Source organism: Camelus dromedarius, chromosome 11 (genome assembly GCF_036321535.1).
Source record: "Camelus dromedarius isolate mCamDro1 chromosome 11, mCamDro1.pat, whole genome shotgun sequence".
Taxonomy (NCBI): Eukaryota; Metazoa; Chordata; class Mammalia; order Artiodactyla; family Camelidae; genus Camelus; species Camelus dromedarius.
The window spans coordinates 36,690,028-36,714,941 of NC_087446.1; the positions used below are offsets into that span (position 1 = coordinate 36,690,028).

Here is a 24,914-nt window from a genome sequence, read left to right on the forward strand (position 1 = left end):
CTTGACTTAAACCTGAAAAGTGCAACACATTGCATTTTAAAGCTTTGTGTATTGGTTGATTCTGTCTTCCCACTGTCAAAGTATACAGCCAATGGCAGATTTTGGAGACATTTATTCTATAATCCTTTAATGAGTGGAGATGGAGCAATCATCTTAGAAGAACAGGATGCTTTCCTGTAATATCCACATTGTTGAGGGAGTAGTTTGTTCTATTCTGTTTTGCAAGAATTGTTATTTACACTTGGCCCTCTACATTGGCCCTTTCTTGGGTTAGTTTTGGAGTGAAATGTTCAGAGGGGAAGTGGCTTGATTACGGTACCAAGTACTTTTATTTTAAAAATCATTCTCTACTTCCTGTCCCTCGAAAAACAAAAAGCCTGCTAATTCTCAGGTCCCAAGGCGACCTTAAAGTTGGGCAGCAAAGTGAAGACATGTTTTCTTGTGGTGGTTCCTCAGGAGAACGACATATCTTGAGAATGATGATTTTCAAGTCAATTTCATTGATGTTAAGCATTTTATAGAATGGGCACAACATGATATTCCCAGCAGAAAGAAGTGTCATTAGCAGCAGAGTGAATGCTGGATTTTTGGAAGTTATGATTTAAAACTGTGTTGGTAATGCCATAGCTCCAGAAGGAAAAAGAGAACACACAACAGTGCAGGAATGTCAGGAATGGGATTAAGGGAGTGAAGGTCTATTATCTTCAGCTTCAAACAGGAAATTTCCATTTTAGTCTTCAAAGTTATCTTTTTCAAAATACAATTTTAACTTCATGTTGATGCACATTTCAGTATTTTATTGCTCGTGACTTTAATGTATATGTGTATATAGATTTGCACTGTGTGGTAAGGTTTAAATTCTGCATTAGTCAAACTCTTTCCTCAAATGGAAGGCAAAAGGTCTTTGTGTGGGGCCCCCTCACAGATGTCCAACTCTTTGGAAAAGGGGATCAGTTGAGATCATGTTGATAGACCAGAACAACCATAATAATCATAGCCTGTGCTCATAGGAGTTCATTTGTGCTTTATACCAGCATAATAAACATTTAAAATTTCTAGACGCGACCGGAAGTGATTGAGAGGCAGCTAAACACACAATATGTTATTTGATTTTTGTTACAATTTTATGAGGTAGGCATGCCTCTTCCTTATTTTACAGAGGATGAAATTGAGACTCAAGGAGATTAAGGGACTGTCCAAGTAGTTCCTCTTGATGGAAAAACTGACTTTTGAATCGGATTGCCAGAGCAGTGCTATTGTAAGATGCTACGTTCTCCAATCTCAAATAATATTGTGTGGCAGTGCATCACTAACAAGACATGGTACCTTACTTTCATCTGTGTAAAGGACATGGGACATTGTCATCAAGGGGACTACGTCACATTTGTCCATTCTACCTTTTCTTTACTCAGTCAAAATTTATTCAAAGTTTGTAGAGAGCAAAACAATCATCAGAGTCATACCTTTTGATTTTTGCACCAACTCCCTCTCAACTCTTTCCCTCGCCTAACTCTTGCTTTGTAAAAGGGTAGACTTCCGTCTTTTCCACGCTGGTAGTACCCATGCTGGGCGTAGGTGCTGTCCGCGGTGCTGAGAAACTCGGGAGGCACAAGTAGTCTGGTCCTCTCTCCCCTCTCCCTCTGCTCCAGCCTCTGGTGCTTCACTGTCATAAAACCGCCGTTTTGTTGTCCCAGATTACCCTCTGTGCTGGGAAACGATTTTTTTTCCCCAAGAGCGACTCTGCAAGGAGCCTCTTGTCTCCTTGCCTTCCCCAAGGACATTCTGGGAATGGAAAGTTTGGGAAAGGCTCTGCTTCCTCCTTCTGCACTCTTAAAGTTTAATTTTTTTTTAGGTCAAAGAAATGGAGCTCATCGGGCTCCACAGCTTTAGGGCTGGTGGCCATGAGGAGCATTTGGACAATGGAGGAGCTTGAAAACCTTCCTAGTTACCCCTTTGCAAGTAATACTGTTGTTCCAGGCTAATTCTCTATTCCTGGGTGGTGCCAATGGCTGGAGGCTCTCTAAGAAACAGATTTAAAATATGTTCTTCCCCAGATATGTTCTATGTGCCTTTGTTGGCAGAGTCCTTAACTCAGCCCCAATTCATTTTGTACAAGGTCTCTTAGAGGTCAAAGGAATGGTGTGTGTGCATGAGAGACACAGAGAAAGAATGAATGACTTTTCAAAGAAATCCAAGGGCCACACTTTTGAAAAGAGAGACATAAGGGAGGAGCTCAAAAACACAAAGGAATGTACATTCCCGTTCACTCCTCCACTCTCCTCTGACCACTTACAAGTGGAAATCAGCCTTTTGCTACCACCCTCTCCAGTTGAAAGGTGATTGCAGAAAAGGACAGGATACAGCTGACATTTCTTTGAGAACCTTTAGGAAAAAGAGGTCTTAGAGAGGACTAAGTTTATTTCTTCTTTAATAGATATTCCTTAATTTGCTGCTGGGAGGAATAAACCATAGGCATCCAAAGTATGCATTGATTTTAGTAACCTCGAGGACAAGAGACTGAGCCACTTACTCTCTTTGGGCATTACCTCCTTCCTAGGAATGATCTGAGGGAAAATACAGACTGCAGTTCAAGCCAATTGCCTTTCATCTTTTATCCATTTAGGCAAACCTGAATGTAAGTAGGTTATTATGCTTCCTGCAGTAACATCTCCGTCTCCTGGGAGACTTAAGTTCATCTCTCAGAGAAGCATATATTCTTGTCTTTTTCATTTTATGAAAAATGAAAATGTTTCATAAATTTTCTATTACTTAGAGATTGTTGCCATAAAAGAAACAAGGTGCAAGAAATATACAAAACAAGTATTTTTAAAAGAGTAACGCTGAACAATTGTGAATGATGTTATAAAGGAGAGTTTTATATACCCTTGGAAGGCTGGAATCAGTCTTCACTGCAATTGCTTATCACTCTGGGCTTGTTCTTTAAAGGAACTGTGCTTACTTCAGATGAGAAGATAAATTGTGCCTTGAAGCTGGTAGAGTTGAAAATAAGATTATAAATGAGGAAAAACTTCAAGGCACAGAAACTACGAGGCCTATTTTTAGCATGTATCAAATCTACTACTGTTCATAGTTTTTGAAACTGAACAGGAAAGCTATTAAAAAGGCCTGTGTATTTGTGTGTGTGTGTGTAGGTACACATTCCACTGGGAAGAGAGAGCTTTGACCACATTTTTTCCTTTGCAAAGTCCACTTTTAAATAAGCTTTCTTATTTTGTCTCCTCTGTGATATTTTGCAATTTTTAGGCAAGTCGCTCATTGCTTTCTGACCATTTCAGCCCCACTGTGGATAACTGAGAAGTTTATTTGATGCAATTTTGTCCCCTTTATTAATTGACACTTATTAAGCACCTCCATATGTCGGCTGTTGTTGAAGCAGTGTAAATACAAGCTATCTAGCCATAATCGAGTCTAAACGAGGGATAATATCTTTCTTAAAAAAAAAATCATAACTTAGACTAAAATGTAAATTTTTCATGTTTTTAAAAGGGAAAACTGCAAGTGTAGTTGTTTCTCATTTTTTCCTTGCAAAATGGTTTACTTGTGAGAGACAATCTTCACTACACACTCTGTGATTCAGCTCATTCAGAAAAAAATTGTAAGGAGTAGTGAAGTGAGCACCTACCATGTGCTACATGCTAAGGCTTTCAGAGGTGAAGGAGATAGTCAAGGTTTTTGTTTTTATGAAGCTGACATTTTAGTGTTAGATTCTTTGGAGCACAACTAAATGATATAACTTAGAAATCTAGAATTAAAAATTTGGTTTCCTCCTTTAAGAAACTTACTAAATGCTAAACATACACAGTTTCAGTATTCTTACATATGTTTCTTTTGTTTGGATATAGCAAGATTATTTGTCAGTAAAACATTACTATTGTTTCTGTAAAAACTGCTCATTTCATATATATTAAAAAGATAATGATACTAGTACATGGAAATGTACTGACTCCCACTGCTGTAGCTTTTATATCCAGATAAAAAGAGCTAAGTACTGAGTAACACATGAAAATTTCAGAGATTATCTTCCATTCAGTATGTAATTTCTTCCTGCCAAAATTATAACCTAAACCTAAACTTGACTTCGAACACACTAAATTATCTTCAGTAGGACTAAAAATCACTATAAAATAAAATATCCAGTCTAAAATACTGTATAATATTTCAGTTCCAAAGTCAAGAAATTCTCTAATTTACATTTGATGTGAAGTAAAGAAGCATTTATCAAAATAATCCCTTTGCAGAGTGTTTGGGCTCGAGAGGAACACCAGAGAAAAAGACTCCTTTCACTTTTAGAGTCAGTGCATGTCAGTGGGTTCTTCAAAGGCATGAGGAAACATACAGACAGAAAGCATCCCAGCTTCAAAGCAATGAAACCTCAGACATATTCAGACCAAACTGCTCTTTCCACCCAGCTGACATACTTATGAGGGTATTATTGCACACTATTAGTGGATTAGGGACAGCTGTTTAAAGACATGTGTTAGCACATTTGAATTGTATTTCAAGGCTGGAAGGGATCTTGATTGATCCAGTTTAACTCCCTCATTGTTAGAGTAAAACCGAGGTCCAAAGAGGGGACGTGATTTATGCAACGTGAAGTAATTGGCAAGTGGCAGAACTGACCTCCAGAAGTCAGGTTTTCTTAAACTTGATGTACCCAGTAGACGTGGCCGGGCATGAAAGAATCACTCGGGGTGCTTTAACACGCAGGTCTCTGTGCCCCATCCCCAGATATTCTAGTTGGGTAGAGCTGGGATGGTGCCTAGGATTTACTTTTGATGATGATACAACTGAGAATCACACTTGAAGAAATACTACAAAAATCCTTTAATTTTTTTTAACATTTTTTATTGATCTATAATCATTTTACAGTGTGTCAAATTCCAGTGTTCAGCACAATTTTTCAGTCATTCATGGACATATACACACTCATTGTCACATTTTTTTCTCTGTGAGTTATCATAACATTTTGTGTATATTTCCCTGTGCTATACAGTGTAATCTTGTTTATCTATTCTACAATTTTGAAATCCCAGGCTATCCCTTCCCACCCTCCACCCCCCAGTAACCACAAGTCTGTATTCTCTGTCTGTGAGTCTATTTCTGTCCTGTATTTACGCTTTGTTTTTGCTTGTTTGTTTTTGTTTTTGTTTTTTAGATTCCACATATGAGCGATCTCATATGGTATTTTTCTTTCTCTTTCTGGCTTACTTCACTTAGAATGACATTCTCCAGGAGCATCCATGTTGCTGCAAATGGCATTATGTTGTCGGTTTTTATGGCTGAGTAGTATTCCATTGTATAAATATACCACCTCTTCTTTATCCAGTCACCTGTTGATGGACATTTAGGCTGTTTCCATGTTTTGGCTATTGTAAATAGTGCTGCTATGAACACTGGGGTGCAGGTGTCATCCTGAAGTAGATTTCCTTCTGGATACAAACCCAGGAGTGGGATTCCTGGGTCATATGGTAAGTCTATTCCTAGTCTTCTGAGGAATCTCCACACTGTTTTCCATAGTGGCTGCACCAAACTGCATTCCCACCAGCAGTGTAGGAGGGTTCCCCTTTCTCCACAGCCTCTCCAGCATTTGTCATTTGTGGATTTTTGAATGATGGCCATTCTGACTGGTGTGAGGTGATACCTCATTGTAGTTTTGATTTGCATTTCTCTGATAATTAGTGATATTGAGCATTTTTTCATGTGCTTTTTGATCATTTGTATGTCTTCCTTGGAGAATTGCTTGTTTAGGTCTTCTGCCCATTTTTGGATTGGGTTGTTTATTTTTTTCTTATTGAGTCGTATGAGCTGCTTATATATTCTGGAGATCAAGCCTTTGTCGGTTTCACTTGCAAAAATTTTCTCCCATTCCGTAGGTTTTCTTCTTGTTTTATTTCTGGTTTCCTTTGCTGTGCAGAAGCTTGTAAGTTTCATTAGGTCCCATTTGTTTATTCTTGCTTTTATTTCTTCTAGGAGAAAAGTTTTGAGATGTATGTCAGATAATGTTTTGCCTATGTTTTCCTCTAGGAGGTTTATTGTATCTTGTCTTATGTTTAAGTCTTTAATCCATTTTGAGTTGATTTTTGTATATGGTGTAAGGGAGTGTTCTAGCTTCATTGTTTTACATGCTGCTGTCCAGTTTTCCCAACACCATTTGCTGAAGAGACTGTCTTTATTCCATTGTATATTCTTGACTCCTTTGTCGAAGATGAGTTGACCAAAAGTTTGTGGGTTCATTTCTGGGCTCTCTATTCTGTTCCATTGGTCTATATGTCTTGGTACCAATACCATGCTGTCTTGATGACTGTAGCTCTATAGTATTGTCTGAAGTCTGGGAGAGTTATTCCTCCAGCCTCTTTCTTTCTCTTCAGTAATGCTTTGGCAATTCTAGGTCTTTTGTGGTTCCATATAAATTTTATTATGATTTGTTCTAGTTCTGTGAAATATGTCCTGGGTAATTGGATAGGGATTGCATTAAATCTGTAGATTGCCTTGGGCAGTGTGACCATTTTAACAATATTGATTCTTCCAATCCAAGAGCATGGAATATCTTTCCATTTTTTAAAGTCTTCTTTAATTTCCTTCATCAATGGTTTATAGTTTTCTGTGTATAATTCTTTCACCTCCTTGGTTAGATTTATTCCCAGATATTTTATTATTTTGGGTGCTATTTTAAAGGGGATTGTTTCTTTACTTTCTTCTTCTGTTGATTTATCGTTAGTGTAAAGAAATGCAACTGATTTTTGAACGTTAATTTTGTAACCTGCTACCTTGCTGAATTCTTCAATCAGCTCTAGTAGCTTTTGTGTGGACCTTTTAGGGTTTTCTATATATAGTAACATGTCATCAGCATATAATGACACTTTTACCTCTTCTTTTCCAATTTGGATCCCTTTTATTTCTTCCTCTTGCGTGACTGCTGTGGCTAGGACTTCCAGGACTATGTTGAATAGGAGTGGTGATAGTGGGCATCCTTGTCTTGTCCCAGATTTTAGTGGGAAGCTTTTGAGTTTTTCACCGTTGAGTACTATGCTGGCTGTAGGTTTGTCATATATAGCTTTTATTATGTTGAGATATGTTCCCTCTATACCCACTTTGGCGAGAGTTTTTATCATAAATGGGTGTTGAATTTTATCAAATGCTTTTTCTGCATCGATTGAGATGATCATGTGGTTTTTGTCCTTTCTCTTGTTGATGTGATGTATTACATTGATTCGCGTATGTTGAACCAGCCTTGTGTCCCTGGGATGAACCCCACTTGGTCATGATGTATAATCTTTTTTATGTGTTGTTGCATTCTATTTGCTAAAATTTTGGTGAGGATTTTGGCGTCTATGTTCATCAGTGATATTGGCCTATAATTCTCTTTTTTTGTAGTGTCTTTACCTGGTTTTGGTATCAGGGTGATGGTGGCTTCATAGAATGAGTTTGGGAGTATTCCCTCCTTTTCAATCATCTGGAAGAGTTTGAGAAGGACTGGTATGAGTTCTTCTTTGTATGTTTGGTAGAATTCCCCGGTGAAGCCGTCCGGTCTTGGACTTTTATTTGTAGGGAGGTTTTTAATTGCTATTTCTATTTCCTTTCTAGTGATCGGATTGTTCAAGTGTTCAGATTCTTCTTGATTCAGTTTTGGTGGACAGTATGTTTCCAGAAACTTGTCCATCTCCTCTAGGTTATCCAGTTTGGTTCCATATAGTTTTTCATAATATTCTCATATGATATTCTGTATTTCTATTTTGTTTGTTGTAATTTCTCCATTTTCCTTTCTTATTTTGCTAATTTGTGCTCTCTTTTTTTTTCTTCTTTGTGAGTTTGGCCAGAGGTTTGTCGATTTTATTTACTTTTTCAAAAAACCAGCTTTTGGTTTGGTTGATTTTTTCTGTGGTCTTGTTAATCTCTATTGTATTTAATTCCCCTCTGATCTTTATTATTTCCTTCCTTCTGCTGCTTTTTGGGGCTTTTTGTTCTTCTTTTTCTAATTCATTCAGGTGGTGGGTTAAATTGTTTATTTGAGATTGTTCTTCTTTTTTGAGGAAGGCCTGTATCGCTATAAACTTCCCTCTTAGCACTGCCTTTGCTGTGTCCCATAGGTTTTGAGTGGTTGTGCTTTCATTATCCTTTGTCTCAAGGTATTTTTTAATTTCAGCTTTGATTTCCTCATTGATCCATTGTTTTTTCAATAACATATTGTTTAATTTCCATGCTTTCCTTTTGTTCTCCTTTGTTTCTCTGTTGTTGATTTCCAGTTTCATGGCATTGTGGTCAGTAAAGATGCTTGAGATAATTTCTATCTTCTTAAAATTGTTGAGGTTTCTTTTGTGCCCAAGTACATGATCGATCCTGGAAAATGTTCCATGTGCACTTGAAAAGAATGTATATCCTATTTTTGGGGGGTGTAATGCTCTGAAAAGATCCACCAAATCTAGTTTTTCTATTGTAGTATTTAATTTCTCTGTTGCCTTGTTTATTTTCTGTCTGGAAGATCTGTCTAGTGATGTTAATGCAGTGTTAAAATCTCCAACTATGATTGTATTCCCATCAATATCCCCCTTTATCTCTGTTATTAATTCTTGTATGTACTTAGGTGCTCCTATATTGGGTGCATATATATTAACGAGTGTAATGTCCTTATCTTGTATCACTCCTTTAATCATTATAAAATGTCCTTTTTTATCTTTCTTTATGGCCTTTGTTTTAAAGTCTATTTTGTCTGAAATCAGTACTGCAACAACTGCTTTTTTGGCTTTTCCATTTGCATGGAATATCCTTTTCCATCCTTTCACTCTCAGTCTATATGTGTCCTTCTCCCTAAAGTGGGTCTCTTGTATGCAGCATATTGAAGGTTCTTGCTTTATTATCCAGTCTCTCACTCTATGTCTTTTGACTGGAGCATTTAGTCCATTAACATTTACAGTAATTAATGATAGATGTGTGTTTATTGCCATTTTGAACTTATCTTTGCAGTTGAATTGGTATATCCTCTTTGTTCCTTTCTTCTTCCTTTTGTGGTTTGGTAATTTTCCTTTGTATTTTCATGGATTTTATTTAATTTTTGTGACTCCTTTGTACATTTTTGGCTTGTGGTTACCCTTTTTTGTAAATCTATTAACCCATTACTGTAACTGTTTTTATTAAACTGATAGTAACATGATCTCAAACCCATCCTGTTAAAAAAATTTTAAAAAGAAAGAAAAAGATATTCTATATTTCCCTGCCTCCCTCTCCCACTCTCAGTGATTTGTATGTCCTCTTTTATAATTTCATGTTTACTTTATTTGTAATTCATGAGTTATCACCTTTCCAGTTGTGAGTTTCTCATTTCTGTAGCATCCTGCTGCTTTTCTATTTAGAATAGCCCTTTCAATATTTCTTTTAGCATGGGTTTAGTGTTGCTAAACTCCTGCAGCTTTTTTTTGTCTGTGAAACTCTTTATTTCTCCTTCTATCCTAAAGGATAGCCTTGCTGGATAAAGGATCCTAGGCTGCATCTTTTTTTCATTCAGGGCTTTGAATATATCTTGCCACTCCCTTCTGGCCTGTAGTGTTTGTGTAGAGAAATCAGCTGAGAGCCTTATGGGGGTTCCCTTGTAACTTACTCTTTGCTTTTCTCTTGCTGCCTTTAGAATCCTTTCTTTATCCTTGACTCTGGCCATCTTGATTATGATATGTCTTGGTGTGGGTCTATTTGGGTTCTTCCTGTTTGGGACCCTCTGAGCTTCCTGTACTTGGATATCTGATTCCTTCTTTAAGTTTGGGAAGTTTTCAGTCATGATTTCTTCAAAAACCTTTTCAATCCCCTTTGATCTTTCTTCTCCTTCTGGGACCCCTATTATGCGAAGATTGGGACGCTTTATGTTATCCCATAGGTCCCTTATGCTATTTTCATTATTTTTTATTTGCTTCTCTTGTAGTTCTTCTGAATGGGTGCTTTCTATTGCCCTGTCTTCTAGATCACTAATTCGTTCCTCTGCATTATCTAGTCGGCTTTGCACAGCTATTAGATCATTCCTCATCTCTGTCAATGAGTTTACCCATTCTACTTAGCTCTTCTTTATAGCTTCAATTTCATTGTTGACATATTTTATATCTCTAAACACTATCTCTTTTAATTCCTTCAGCAATATGATCACTCCTTTTTTGAAATCTTGATCAGTAGGCTATCGATGTCTATTTCGTTGATCTTTCTTTCAGGGGATTTCTCTTGTTCTTTTAATGGGGAAAGGTTTTTCTGCTTCTTCATCTTGCTCATACCTCTTTGGCACTGTGGTTTATGGAGTATCAGTTGTTTATTTTGGTCCTTAAGGATTTTATCTATCTAATACCTATTTAGGAATAAAACTTAGGAAAAAAAGAAAAAAAAATAAGAGAGAGAGAAAGAATTTTAAAAGAAGGGAGAAAGAGGGTTTGAAAACAGTGTATAATGAATAATAGAAGAGCGAGTTGAAGCAGAGTATTAATCATGTTGAGACGTCCTTTTAAAACCTTTACAAAAAAAGGGGGGGGATGAATAGATGTATTTGAAACCTGTGTCTAATCAATAACAGGACATCAAAACCCAAGAGAAATAGAAATGAATTAAGAAGTAAAAATTAAGAGAGTAATAGAAAATAGAACAGGTAAAAACAGATTTAAAAAAAAAAGGGGGGGGTGTTTGTCCGTGTTCTCCTGGAGTCTGTGTGCTTTTAATGTGAAGTCTTTCTGTCTTTGTCCTGTTTTGGAAGCTCAGCTTGCAGGTTTCAGAGGCCCTCCGTTGGCGCCCTCTTCTGTGCTGCTCCCAGCACCTGTCGGCAAGCAGATAGCTCCTCCTCCCAACACTGGGTCAGGTGCAGCTCTCCTCTGCTGTGGGCGGGCAGGTCGCTGCCCCTCCGGATGCCGCAGCCAGATGTTGCAGACTGGCCGGGTAGGAGGGCGGGTCGTGCCCCCTCCCAGCACCTCGGTCAGGGGCTGTGTTCCTGCCCGAAAGGCGAGGGGCCGCTCTCGCTCTACCTGCGCCGCCGCCGCCGGTAGCTCCGCTGCTCTGTGCGGCTACGCGCTCCGCCCTGGCCGGCGCTCTGCGGGTGGGCTCGGGGAAGACGGAGGGACAGCCTTGTCCCTGCTCCGAGCCAGAACCCAGCTCCTCGTTTGTCTTTGTGGAGCAAGTTCTCTGAGGGACCAGGGTGGAGGATCCTATCTGCCCCGGGCTGCAGGCCAGTCTCAGTCTGGCCTTTGAGGCTGCTAAGCCCTTCGGTGCGGATGCAGGTTTCGCCCCTGCCCCCGCCTGAGTGCTCAGCCCGGAGGATATGGCGGCTGTGCCTGCGCCCCGCCTCTCTTCCCCCGGGAGCACATCAACCTTGCTGTTTTATGGAGGGCCCAGGTTGTTATGCTCTGTGCTCCCACAGTCAGGGCGCGCAGCCCCTTGCGTTCCCCCGGGGCTGCCTCCGTGCAGCCACTTCCGTCCTCCGCCCTGCTTGTGCAGCCTGGCCCTGCCCGCTGCTGCCGGCCCGCGTCTCAGGCTTGGTGTCGGGGGGACGCTCTGTGCCCGTTTAACTTAGTTGTTAGTCAAGGGCTGCTCTGTACACATCCGAGCATCGGAGGCTCCCCCTCCGTCCCGCTGGCCTCTCAGTTGGAGAGGGGAGACCCAGCGAGCGAGCACCAGTCCTCCTTTGCTGCTCCCTCCCCGCGGGACCCGTCCAGCGCTGCTTTGCCTTTTGTTCTTTCTTTTTTCCTACCAGATTTTTGGCGTCTTTATCTTTTGAAGAGGGCGATGTTCCGTCGGAGTTCCGCAGGTGCTCTGGTTGGCTGAGTGAGTCTGTAGATGTGGGTCTTGGTGTATTTGTGGGAGAGGGTGACCTGCGAGCGTCCTTCTACTCCACCATCTTCTCCTACCTCACAAAAATCCTTTAACTATTTCCAAAATGAAATATTAAAGTAGTGTGAGAATTTCAAAGCGTAGCTCTTAAGACATTGTTTTTCTCTCCACTGTTTCTCAGCTATTCACATATTCATGTAAAATGCACTAGCAACAAAAGTCAAAGTCTGTTGACTATCCAGACTTAGCTTAGATTATCACAGTAAGCCCCTGCAATGGGTTGGGATTCTGAGACTCTGATCATCTTTAATGTCACGAGCTTATCCAGCTAATATATTCCTATGGCACTGGGAGGAATATTTCATTCCAAGAAACTTCTGAAACTGCAAAATTTTGTAACCACTAAAGTTTTTTAAACAAAATTAAAATTCTCACTTTTGTTTGGATTTGCTATTTAATAACGCATTAACCTTATTCATTCAATGAATACTTACTGAATATCTACCAGCCAGGCCTTTAATAAACATCTTCTGCATTTTAAGTGTCTTCAAAATGTGTCCCCAAACACACTTGACGAGTTGGAAAATGACACTGCAAGTTGTGGGAGTCAGGTGGAAAGTTCTAGTACCTTCCACAGCAGTGTTTACGATTATAATAAAACATACAGAAATATTTTGATACCATGCTATGAACTTTAATGTTTATAAGTATTTTAACAGGCTCCTGAATTAAAGAAGATCTACAAAGGCAAGATAACAAAGCAGCAATTAGAATTATAGTTCACTGAAATAGAAAATGACCTTTGTAGGTTAAGATTTATATGAAATCCAGAAATTCAATTCTGACAGACTTGCGTTTCACATTGAGTGATATATACTCCTTTAGGCATTCTCTACGGCCAAGTAACAAAAGTATTCAGGAAGGCTGAAGAAAGCAGGTCCCAAATTTTAATTAACTTTGATGAAATGTGACAGATTATTGATTTTTAACTCAATTGAGAGTATAGATTATCATCCCTAAATCAAAGGTGACCCTAAAAGACCCAGCACTCTGCTTTTGGGTACGTATTAATACGCTGTCATTTCAGATTATTTTGATTTATTTGTTGATTCCCCCCACTTTGTTCTAAAAAGGATTTAAGGCTGTCATTTCAAACTAAGGCTTGCTTTTCAGACTTTTTCAGATGAAATAAAAGAAGTAATTGAGTTTCTATCAACAGATCCTCAGTTGACACATCAGGTTCTGTTCATGGCTTCACTTTAATTTCTGGAGAGCACTGCAAAGGATTCCAACTTCACCTGCAAAGGAAAACAAACAGATGAGCCACTCCTATCATGAACAAACAACCTTCAAGTGTCCACAGTGTGTAAAACACGAGGGATTCAGTAGGGTGTAGGTTCCCCAACCTTCAGGGAACATCCAGCTTGGCTAGGGTGGGAGCTTTGGGCTGCCTGGCACAGGTGATCCCTTGTTTAGGAAGTGCCAGGGCTGTTAATGTGATTGGCTTCCTCTTTCCCTAGGCTGTTTCTCAGGGATGGCGTTGATGGTTTCCTCCCCAGGGAATCATTAGCTGTTCTGTTTCTCTTTCGCATGACCATCCACAGCTGCTTGCACGGAGCTAAGCTGTAGAACCTAAAAGTGTGGTTCACACAAGCCTCTTATGTCAGAATCACCTAGGGCCTTACTACAAACAAACTCCCAAGTCTTACCACCAGGTTAGTGGCTTTGCTCTGGGGATATGACTCAGGACTGTTAATCTTTAACTAGCCCTCCAGGCAATTCTGATGCACACCAGGTTTGAGAAGGCCCAGCCTAAGCAGGTAGCTCAGCCTAGATGCTCAGACCACTGAACTTCCCACACACCAAGAGGCCACAGGGACACAGCCTCTCCAAAGAAGAGGAAGGCACCTTGGAGACAGATATACCTCACCCCTTCCTAGATCCTGAGGAACTAAAAGCACAGAGGGGTGATGGGGCCTAATATCAGGTCACATAGCTCTAAGGACCCTTCAGTTCCTAAATTTGTTATTCTGTGATTTTCAAAATTCCCTTATAAACAAAAGCCTATGGTGTTATGTTTGTTTTCTCGGGGAAGTGAGAAAAAGAGAGAAAACACCTTTGGCCTGACCCTCCTGTCTCACATCCCAGCCTCCAGAGCCCTTGGCTGGACTCCTTGGTGAACGGATCTATCCCAGCAGAGTATCCAAGACGGCTTGTGTCGGGGTGAGCAGCCTGGGGCTTTTCGAGAGTGGCTGACTGCAGGCAGCGTGCCTAATGGGGAATGGCTATAATGGGCTAGCTCTGCGTATCAGAAGTTGCCTCAGGCAACATCAGAAGGGTGATAGAGGGCTATTTCAAACCCATCTGCCCTTTGGCTGTTGTTAGCATTATACAAGTAGGAACCCCTGCTTGGCTTACATTTTTCTCCCTCTTGGCTCAGTCCTTTGGTGGTTTTGTGCATTTGTTCAATCTAATATGATCTTTAGGAATAGGGCTAAATGCTGGGGATTTGACAGCAAACCTGCTATACCCCTCTGCTCAGGTCTAGTTGGCGAGACAGACAAGTAAGCAATTACAAAAAATATAACGGTAAGTGCTCTGAGAGAGGGATTTGTGGGTACTGTATGGTTAATAAGGTAGATTGAACCTGTCTCTTAGGGGCTGATACTCCAGTCAGAGAAAAGATCCAGTGGACAATTAGAGGAAAAGGAATGGAGATGCAAAGGAGAAAAAGGAACCTGGCAGTGACAAGTCAGGACAGAAAGGCCCTGTGATCGCAGGAGGTGGGGTGGAATCTAGGAAGGTCAAAGAAGAAAGAACATTCAAGGCAATTTTGGCTTCTTTGCCGAGTTTTTCTCTCTCAATAAGTCAATGGCTTACCTGGAGATACTTTTCTTCTTAAATATTTAATACAATTCTTATTGTTCCTCTGGTGAAGGAAAGAAAACACAATCCTGTATTTATGGGAGAGTGGCCTCAAAGGGTATAAATTACTTACTATTGATGGAGTCAGCCAAAATCTTAAGTTGCTGGGTATTGTCCAAGACCTCAATCCTTTGGGTGTATGGGTCATAACGAACCGAGAAGGGCCGTGGGATTGTAGCAGCAAAGTTCCTGAAACCAAAACCATAGATCTGAAGGGCACCATTTGGGGAAAAATGATTTCAAAAGAGTTCTCAGTGGCATTTCACTGAGTAGCACACTGAACCTCACTATTAGCAGCACAGAAACCTCACCAGACAGAACAGGGGCTTTAGAAGCCAGGCTGAGAAGGGAGGTCCTCTTCGGAAGCCTTTGCGTGCTGTATGTGTGTGTCCGTGTGTATACACAAATACACTTACGCACATAGGTATTTAGTCACTCACCTCCCAAAAGTCAGAAGTAGCTTACAATAAAAGCACAGAACATAAGGCCAAAATTCTTATCATTAAACAAAATAAAAGGAGTAAGCAAAATCCAGCAAAAGAATATTGCAGAAAAAAATAAGCTTTGAGATGCTTGACAATTAGTGCAAAGAGGGAAACATAGCTCTTAAGAGTGGAAGAAAACAGTACACTGTTAATGAAATTTAACACAGATGGAAAGCTTCCTTGTACCCAAACTGTTCTATACTCTTAGCAACTGTTATTACTAACTTAATCTTCATTAAAACTTTAGGAGGAAGGTGCTGTTACTATTCCCATTTCACAGATGAGGAAACTGAGGCTTGAGGAAGCTAAGTGACTACCAAGGTCATGCTGGCAATACATTATGGAGCTGGGAAAGGACGGAGGTAGCCTGACTCTGGGCTGTTCACTTCCCTGCCTTCCCAGTGCATTACTTTTCGGTCTGGGAGGAATGCACCATGTTGAGGGCTTTATGAAAGATATCAAACAATATAATTCGTAAGATAGTCCCCAATGACCTGTGAAATGCAAAGACATCACAAATGATATCTCTAAGGTCTTCCAGTGAGAGCAGAAGCCACGGTACTGAGACAGTTATAAGCCAGGCTAGTGGGGCTCTCCAAGTTTGGCAAGAGCAGTGCAACAGAGTAGCGGGAAACCCAAGTTCCTGAGCCAGACTGCCTGGGTTCAGATCCTGCCTCTGCCAGTTACAGCCCTCACGGCACAGGCAAAGGGCTCCTCTGCGCCTCGGTTTCTTTATTCTTCTGTAAAACTGGAACAAGAGCAGGACTGTGTGAGTGTTAGCTGTTATCTTTATGGGTGACTGAGGACTCATGACGAATAAATAGTTAGGTATCTCTCTCCCTCTCTTCTCTGAAAAGAGCTTTCTCAGCCGACCTGGTGACACAAACCAGGTAATACTTATCTGTGACTTGGCCTGCTCTTCACCTCTTCTCTCTTGTTCCCAGAGTGCACCTCATTTTTGTTTTGGGGAATCCACCTCTACCCCACTGAAGGTACATCAGCTGGACAGTCAGTCTCAGGCCCAGCCCTCCTCTGGCCACGGAGTAGGTACATGACCAAACTCAGCCCTATCTCTGCTAAAACTTGAATCTTGAAATTGAAAATGACTGGCATTAGTTTCTTTTAGCCAGTGCTCGGAGGGTATCCCAGAGATGCTCAGATCCTTTCCTTTTTTGAAACTTGTTCTTTAGAATTCTCTTTGGCTCTGTGAGTCATCGCTCAGCAGATTGGAGCTTTTGTGGGTGTCTCCTCCGGACCCCGGATGCTAGCAGAGCAGGTGGGATTTCAAAGGCCTGAGAAGCCCATGTCCTGGCAAAGTCTTCCCTGCTGGCTTACGACTGATCACTTCTTGGGTTAGGGGGTCATCTCCAGAAAGGCTGTCTACGTGTGATCCCAGTGTGACACAGAGGTTAAGAGTCCTGGCTCTAAGCCCCATTGCTGGGTCCAGACCCTCGGCCAGACATTTACTATGTGCATGACCTTGGAAGAGTTATTTACCCCTTCTATGCTTCTGCACACCCATCTGCACACTTTGTAGTCTTATTTGATGATTAAATAAATTAATGCCTGAAAAGCACTTAGAACACTGGTACAAAATAGGTCCAAGTTATCTTACCTGTTACTACAATTACCTAGATGGAATAACGCATGAATCCACTAAAGTCCATAACCCTAAAGGGGTCTCGGAAATGACAGAGTGTAACTTTCAGGGGCTAGAAGGCTAAGGCTCCCAGTAAGGGATTGAAATTTAGAAGAAAACTAGACAAGAATGGCATGGAGGACTTGAGGACCCTGGAAAAAGGGGGGAGAGGGAGTTGTTTGGGGCCAAACAAAACACACTTGTGGGCGAGCATTTTACTTTTTATTACCTACGCCCAAAGCATCGAAAGCTGACATGCCCAGCTTCATAGGGTCCCAGAGCTGATATGCCTTATGTCTATTATCCAACATTGATAAGATAGAAAAATTGAAGTGGTAAAAAATGGTATCATGGTTGCCTTGCCCAGGTAGACCCTCTTCCTGGCCCATCTCCTGCTGGAGGCAGAGTTGCTCAAGCAGGTTAATGGCAGGGCCATCGTCTCAGAAAGCCAAGTCTCAGAGTCCAGGTACCACTCCATCAGCCTCTTTTTGAGCTGCTTCTGAGACTGGCTCATTTGCCAATTACTAACTGAGTGCCTACAATGTGTCAGGCCCTGTCCTAGGGGCTGGAGAAAGAGCGAGAAATAGAAAGGACAAAAATCCCTTTCCTCATGGACTTTAAATCGTGTAAGATTTTAGACACTGGTAAGTGCTAAAGAGACAAATAAATCACAGAAAGAGGGAAGGAGCACTGGCGGGCAGGGATGGGTAGAGATATTAAATAGGTTGGTCAGAGAAAGAAACACAGAGGTTGAACATGGATGAAGGTGTGAAGGAGCAAGTTATGCAGGTATCTAGGAGGATAAAGTGAACAAGGGAGTTACCCAGCTTAAGAGACTTCTAGGACTGGTTTGGTAGGGGGACCTCTGTGGCCACCCTGTACGTAGGAGGGTTCAGTCCACAGACTTGGTGGCTGCAAAGAGCTGGGGTCAGGTGGCAGAGCTGTTTTCAGGGGTCAGTATGTTCAGCCAATAAGCTATGAAATAGGGGTCGGGTCCCACGGAGGAACTTCTCCCAACAGAACGTGGAAAGGGACAAGGGAGGGGAGGCTGGGGAGATAACTCTGCTGATGCATGCTGTTGCTGTCGGTCTTGGAATGCACTCTCCTGGCTAACCACCCACAGATCAGTGGCACTAGACCACATCAGGAGGTCCCAAGAGCTGCCGACCCACCTTGGTCACCCCCTCACCTCACTTTCTCCTTGGCATCATTAAAACTCTCAGCCACGTAATACAGGGGCTGGAACTCTGTGACTGTGTACTTCTGCACAGCTGTCTTCTCCAGTTCCAGAGGAAGGAGCTCCGGCTTGCCTGACAGGCAGTACTGCAGCCCCAAGTGGAAAATTTCATGGTTAAATCAGGGATGGCAGTTCCTGCCACATCCCATAGGCCATTTGTGCATCCCCTCCCATCTCATCCTGATTCCCTCCACGTCCCAGCCCAAATGCAGTAAACTAAATTATTTTGCATCTGCTAGATAACCTTCACAGCTCATCTAAAGCCAACATCAAGATAGAAAGGAGTATTTTATCTCAACCATTTTCAAGGAAGATGATCAATACAGTTGTGAGCCAACCCCATTTTCTGGTGTGTATTTGCATACATCCTGATGCACAGTTCAACCCTGGGCTCAGGAGACCCCTCTTCCTGGTGACCCATGTACTTGCAGCTTAATTTCTACCTCTAACACCCACAGTCTTGACCAAATCACAGACGCTAAGAGATAAATCACTTGAGGAAAAAGCCCGCAACTTGAATCTCAAAGTGGATGTAAGTGGGTTTCAAAGGCACAAAGAGAAGAATGGGCTGCTGTACCCACTGAATTCAGATCCATCCTTGGTTCCTGTTAGGGTCATACCTGCAATTCACCAAAGGATGACAGAAGCCCAGCACCATATGCCTTTATGGAGTCTCCTTGTTTGCAGAGACCAAACTCCACAGTAAACCAGTAAATCTGAAATGGAAAGTTAAGTTGAAAGCACACCCCAAGGAAGGGAAAGGCAGCAGATGACACAGGGCCAAGGACAGGACTGCCCAGGTGAGAGTTTGTGCAGGTCTGTTCTCTGAATCATCATGACCTGGGGTCATGTTTTGTGTCCTACATCTTACCTTATCAAGTCACCTGGTGAATCAAGAGTTGGCTGAATGCAAGATGTGATGGGAAGCAGTGGAGGAGTACTGAAGAAGCCCCGAAAGGGTACCTCCAACAAGTGACTCTCTCTGGCAGGAACTCCTCCACCCCTTTTGCTTTCTTCTCTGTGGCATCGAGATGTTCCCCTAAGTTGGCTAGACTTACCAGACAACCCCACTCTGCAGTGGGAGGTAGGGGATTGGGTCGTGATAGAATCAACGAGGGGGCCTTCCATCTGTGTGCGGCTGAACCACACTGACTGCATTTTGTCGGCTCCACCTTAGGCCCGCAGTCCAACCCCCTCCCCTTTCTTCATGACTTGAGCTCTAGCCTACTCACAAGGAATGCACCCAGACCAGGTAAGTTCCCCTTTGACTTATACTTTTCCCTTCATCTGGTATGAAAACTGGAAGAATGCCTTTTGCTGATGCAGATGGTTAACGGCCCGCAAAGAATAATGATCATGAGACACCCTCCCGCCAGGGGGAGGGAAAAACCCTGGTTCCTGTCGGTGTGGGCATGCATCTCCCTTAGTAGTCAGATTCTGTCTTTAGCTTTGGCCTCTTTAAATCCCCCTGTACCCTTTTAATGGCACAGAGTGTGGCTGTGAATGCCTCTGGCTCGTCATCCACTCAACCCTGCCCGTAAGTAACTTGCCCACGGTACACTTCATCATATGGAGTTGCCTGCTTCCTTTTTTTGGACTCAGAGTTCGTTCTCAGTTCAGAGGTTATTCTTCAATATCCCAATCATCCAACAGTCTGTGTTAAAACCCTGTCAGTCACTTCACTTATCGTCCCAAATAACCAAATCTTTTTCTTTCAATAGCTCTCAGTCCAACATGTCCTAGATAAATGACCTGAGAAATATGGTCCTGGAATTCTGACATCACCCTACTGAACAGGGCTAAGAGAATGCCAAGACCCAGTTAGCTGCTGGAAAGAGTCACAGTCTTGGACAATTAGGGGTGGATTTCTAGTTAAAAGTCTGTTTATTGCACTAGAGAATGTTAAACCTGGGAAGGCTGTCAGAACTCAGTCAGTCTGTCCTCCTCACATACAGATGGGAAATCTTTAGCTCAGAGAGGTCAAGCAACATGCATACAGTGACACAGCAACTCAGCGGCCGAGCAGGGACCCCAAGACTGTTCCTAGCTCAGTATATCAATAATAAGATTTTTCTTTAAAGTTAGATTGGTGATGAATATTTTATCATTATTACAGCAGGTCACACGATGCTCTGAGTTTATTTTCTTCTTACAAGTGAGAGATACTTTCAAGCTCTGCTGGTTCTAGGAAAGTTGCTTTTTGTATCACTACAGCACCTGGCACTTAAAAACTCACATTCACACAAATTTAACTCTTTAGGCCCTCGAGACCTTCATGATATCCCTTTGAGATGGGTAGTATATAAACGATTGTACCTGTTTTTAGAGATGAGGAAGCAAAAACTACTTGCCCAAGGTCTCAGAGCAGCTGGTCAGTGAGAAGGAATCCAGGAGTTTGGGGCCTTCTGATAAACTGAATTCATAAACTTCTAAACTGACACATCTTAAGGATATATTTCTATTCATCTGCATTCCCTAATTCCATTATAAAGTTTAATTTCTCATCCTCCAAGCTGAGCACATTCTAAGAAATGTGGTTTAGAGCCTGGGGAGGGATGCTCTCAAGTTGGAAAGAGGTCTGTGGGAAGGAAAGTCCCTGCTGTGCAGAGTTGCTGCCTCCATCGCTTCCATGAGTGTCATCATTTTCACTGGGGAGAAGGAAGTGTTCAGTTAGAAGGGGAAAGCCCACCCTCATTTCTACCTTGTGTCTGAGAAAGGAGAAATGCTGGCTCCAGTGCAGGGGTAGAGAGTAAATATTCCGTCTTTGAAGCTGTGAATCCAGATACTTGCCACAAGTGGTTCTCAAGGACTATCACTCTAGCCTGCTGGTGTTTTCAAGACACCCTATTTAACATTACATGTAGACATCTGTTCAAGATGTGAAATGTCACTTGTGCAAACATAACTGAGGGCATTCTGATTTTTTCCCCAAAGGACCTGGCTTTTAGGGAAGAAGCAAAGCTTCAGAGACCTGAGGCACTCCCACTGTGCACCAAGGAGAGAGGGAACTTACCGTTGCAAGTTTCTCCACATAGTCGTCAGGTGCACCCAGAGAGGCAAGGCCAATTTCCTGTAATTGTGGAGAAACAAAGTCACTGGCATGGCTGGGATCTGCTGACCTCCAACTGTTACCCTCAGTTCCAACCTTGTACTTGACCACAGGAAGGGGATGGGTGGTTAGATGCCTTGAGAAGGGCCCAGATAAACTCTGATTGTTCTGTCTAGTCTTCCCTGACCACATATCATAGAATCACAGATCTCTAGAATGAGGGAAGCCTTTCTCCATCACTTGGTCCTTTGTATTCACTTTGCAGATGAGAAAACTGAGGCACAGAGAAGGGAGACAATCTGGTCAAGCTTACACAGTAGGTTGTGTCTAAAGCTTCATCTCTTGACTCTGGCTCAGTGGTTATTCTTCCATAGTTCAAGTGGAACATTCCTGGAACACTAGATGAGACTCAGAGATGTACCCTGAAGACACCACAGGAGACCTGCAGAGATGCTTGGTATCTGTCCAGGTATATACGTAGCTAGAGCATTTGGAATGTCATGGACCACCTCTCATTGTAGCTCCAAATGCAAAATTCCCCTTGTGGTCTGTCTCTTTCACAGCATTTGCTCCAGCCTGCCTTGTATCAGATAAAGTTTATATATACAAATATATACATTTCTTTCCTACTATATGCAGTCATTCATTCCAAAAATACTTATTCAGTGCCTTCCATGTGGCAGGCAGGGTACCAAATGGATAAAGACCTTTGACCTCATGGTGTTTACATTTAAGTGGGTAGAGACAGTAATTAGTAAGCATACACATAGGTATGTTAGAAGGTGGTAAGTTCTTTGGAAAGAAGAAACAAAAGGAGAAAGGGACAAGGGAGAACTAAGAGTGCCAGGAAAGTGGGGTGGGGGTGCGGAGGCTGGGATTTTAAATAAGGTTCCAGGGTAAGCATCATTGGAAAGGAGGGAAGAGCATTGTATAGGCCAAGTGTACAGCCCATGAAAAATCTCTTTAAGGAAGAGCAGTGTTGGCTGGTTGAAGTAACAGGGAAGGACCACTGTGGTTAGAGCAGAGTAAGGGGTGGGGGACAATAGGTGTTTTCAAAGAGGGATCTGGAGGTCAATCATGTAGGACTTTCTTGGCTATTTTAGGGCTTAGGATTATCCTCTCAGTGAAATGGGGAGCCACTGCAGGATTTTGAGCAGAGAGGTGGCAAGATCTGATTTGTGTCATCAAAGATTCACTCTGGCTGTTGTATGAGAATAGACTGTAGCAGGTCAAGGGTAGAGGCTTAAAGACCAGTTAAGAGACGACTGCTGTCATCAGCGTGACAAGCAAGCGGGCTGAGATGAGGTCGGTAGCAGGGGATGTGATGGGCAATAGATTCTACACATAGAATTTTATGAAAGACTGATTGTGGAGCTTGTCAGAAAGGAGTCAATAATGCTTTAGGTTTGAGCAACTGGAAGGGTAGAATTGCCATGAACTAACACAGAGAGAGCTGTGGCTGGAGAAGGTTTGAGTGGAAGGTGAGGAACTCCGTTTTGGACAGGATGAGAAGTCTATTGGACATCCAAGTGGATATGGAAGTCTGAATTTTGGGACTGAAGTCTGGGCTAGAGATATAAATGTGTTTATCATCAGAGTAGAGACAGTATTTAAAGCCATGAGATTGGATGAGATAACCAAAGGAACTGGTGTAGACAGAGAGAAGGACTAAGGACCAGGCCTACTTTGTTTTTTTAATTGAGGTATAGTAGATTTACAAAGTTATGTTAATTTCTGGTATATAGCATAGTGACTCAGTTTTATATATATGTAGTCCTTTTCATATTCTTTTTCATTATAGGCTATTACAAAATATTAAATATAGTTCCCTGTGCTATACAGTAGGACCTTGTTGTTTATCTATTTTATATATAGTAGTTGGTATCTGAAAACCCCAAACTCCCAATTTATCCCTCCCCACCCCCTTTCCCTGCTGATAACCATCAGTTTGTTTTCTATGTCTGTTTTGTAAGTGAGTTCATTTGTTTCCCTTTTTTAGATTCCACATATAAGCAATACCATATGGTATTTTTTTTTCGTTTTCTGGCTTACTTCATTAGCATGACAGTCGCCAGGTCCACCCACACTGGGCCACTTTGAAGTGAGAAGCTACACGGTCTTCACCTCTGCATCCCTCCCTGGGCCCAGCCCATCACATGCTGAGAAAATGCTGTCTGATTTAGAGTGAACCAAATTCAGACACTGACTTAGCCTGGCTCCACTCTCCTACCCCTTCCCCATCTCTGCTCCACCCACCTTGCCCAGACATGCCACAGTCCTGAGTCTAACAGAAGCCATTGATAAATCCAAGTTTTGAAACAGTGCCCTGTGCTCACAGTCACCATTATTTGTGAACCGAGATCTTGCCTAAAACAAGGGGCCCAAAGTGTTTCATCCCCCCTCCACGCTGCACTCCAGTGGGAAGGAAGTCCTGCTTTTAGATCCAAAAGGAATGTGCTCAGGGAACTTTCAAAATGATTTTTTGCCTTGGGACTGGCCAGGTCAAAGTTGCAACCGTGAACACCAGTGACTCCAGTAGCTACTGACTCAGGTACCTGTCCCCTCCTCTGGGGAGATCCCCAAAATGGAAACAGCTTGAGGGGGACGGTCACTTAGCCTCTGACTGGGCAGAATAACTTCTGTAATGAGAATAGGAAGTTCCTCTTCCCCAAGGAAAAATACTGATTTTTGGTGGGGCGGGGGGTTCATAGTAACTAATCCTGGTTTTAAAGCTACCTCAAACAATCAGTGACATCTTAGCAACAGGAATCACACTTCTGAGAGTCAGCTGGTCAGCAGTAGCCTCAGTCCAGTGGTGATACTTCCACAATTAAAAGTTCACTTAACTTCTAAACACTCCCACTGCTAAAAGTCCAAAAATCTCCGAACTTCACAATTCCCAAAAACCCACGTAAAAGCAACCATTTTCATTGTTTGAAGAGGTTGCATCTAGTAAGTACTATTCTTCCTTGCTTAGCAAGCAGTTAATTCAGCTTTCTGTTTGTTTCTGCTGTTAAGTTGTAGCCTCTTCATTCAACAGTGTAAAATACTTATTTCTTTCAGATGAGGGAAAATGCTTATGAAATTCACACATAATCCCATTACTCTGAAATTCATACTTGGCCCAGCAGTTGCTCATGGGTCATTCCACTTGGTCGTTATTCTTCCTTGAGGGAAGACGATTACCAGGGAGGGCTTCTTACTGACCCACATCTGTGGTGACTGAGGCACCTGGTGGACTGGCAACTTGCCCTGTGCTACACAACTGCACCATTCAGTTCTTCGACCATCCCAGCTACCCAGCCATGGTTTGAGGCTGCCTCTCAGTGCCAGGAGAGCACTAGGGGGATTCTTTCATTCATCCAAAAAGCATTTTTGAGCCTGCTCACCACTGTGATAGATGATCAAAGCCTAGCCTGCTGCTTTGATGAGGGTGGCAAGGCAACTGGCTCTTTATTTTTTGCCAACTCTGAGTCAGACTATCAGCATTGGATTCTTGGCTGATGCCATCTTACTTAATTAAAGTGTATACCAGGATGACTGCCTGACAAGGCAGGAAGTGGCAAAGTCCCTAAAGAGGAGGGGAGAAGTGCCAGGAGAACTTGGAAGAAGGTGAGGTTACTTCTGCATGGGGATCAGGGAAGCTTTCATGGATGAAAAGGCTTTTAAACTCCACCTGGTAGAACAAGTGAGATTAGCTAAATCAATAATACACATGTAATCTAGAAGATGACCGATTCACCCATTCCACCCTGTAGTCTGTGGAACTGGTAA

The 24,914-nt window shown here is 42.1% G+C and overlaps 1 protein-coding gene across 2 annotated transcripts in view; it reads right to left on the reverse strand.

Moving 5' to 3' along the window:
- Nucleotides 1-12,475: 12,475 nt before the first annotated feature.
- PAH (phenylalanine hydroxylase) overlaps nt 12,476-24,914 on the reverse strand; it is a 69,345-nt gene continuing 56,906 nt past the window's right edge. For both annotated transcript variants that reach the window (XM_064491657.1, XM_010990023.3), the window contains 5 exons: nt 21,105-21,161; nt 18,712-18,807; nt 18,044-18,177; nt 14,804-14,919; nt 12,476-13,103 (listed from right to left, as the gene is read on the reverse strand). In XM_064491657.1, the coding sequence (XP_064347727.1) occupies nt 13,060-13,103; nt 14,804-14,919; nt 18,044-18,177; nt 18,712-18,807; nt 21,105-21,161 (447 nt within the window). In that variant the 3' untranslated portion in view covers nt 12,476-13,059. The remainder of the gene's footprint in view (nt 13,104-14,803; nt 14,920-18,043; nt 18,178-18,711; nt 18,808-21,104; nt 21,162-24,914) is intronic.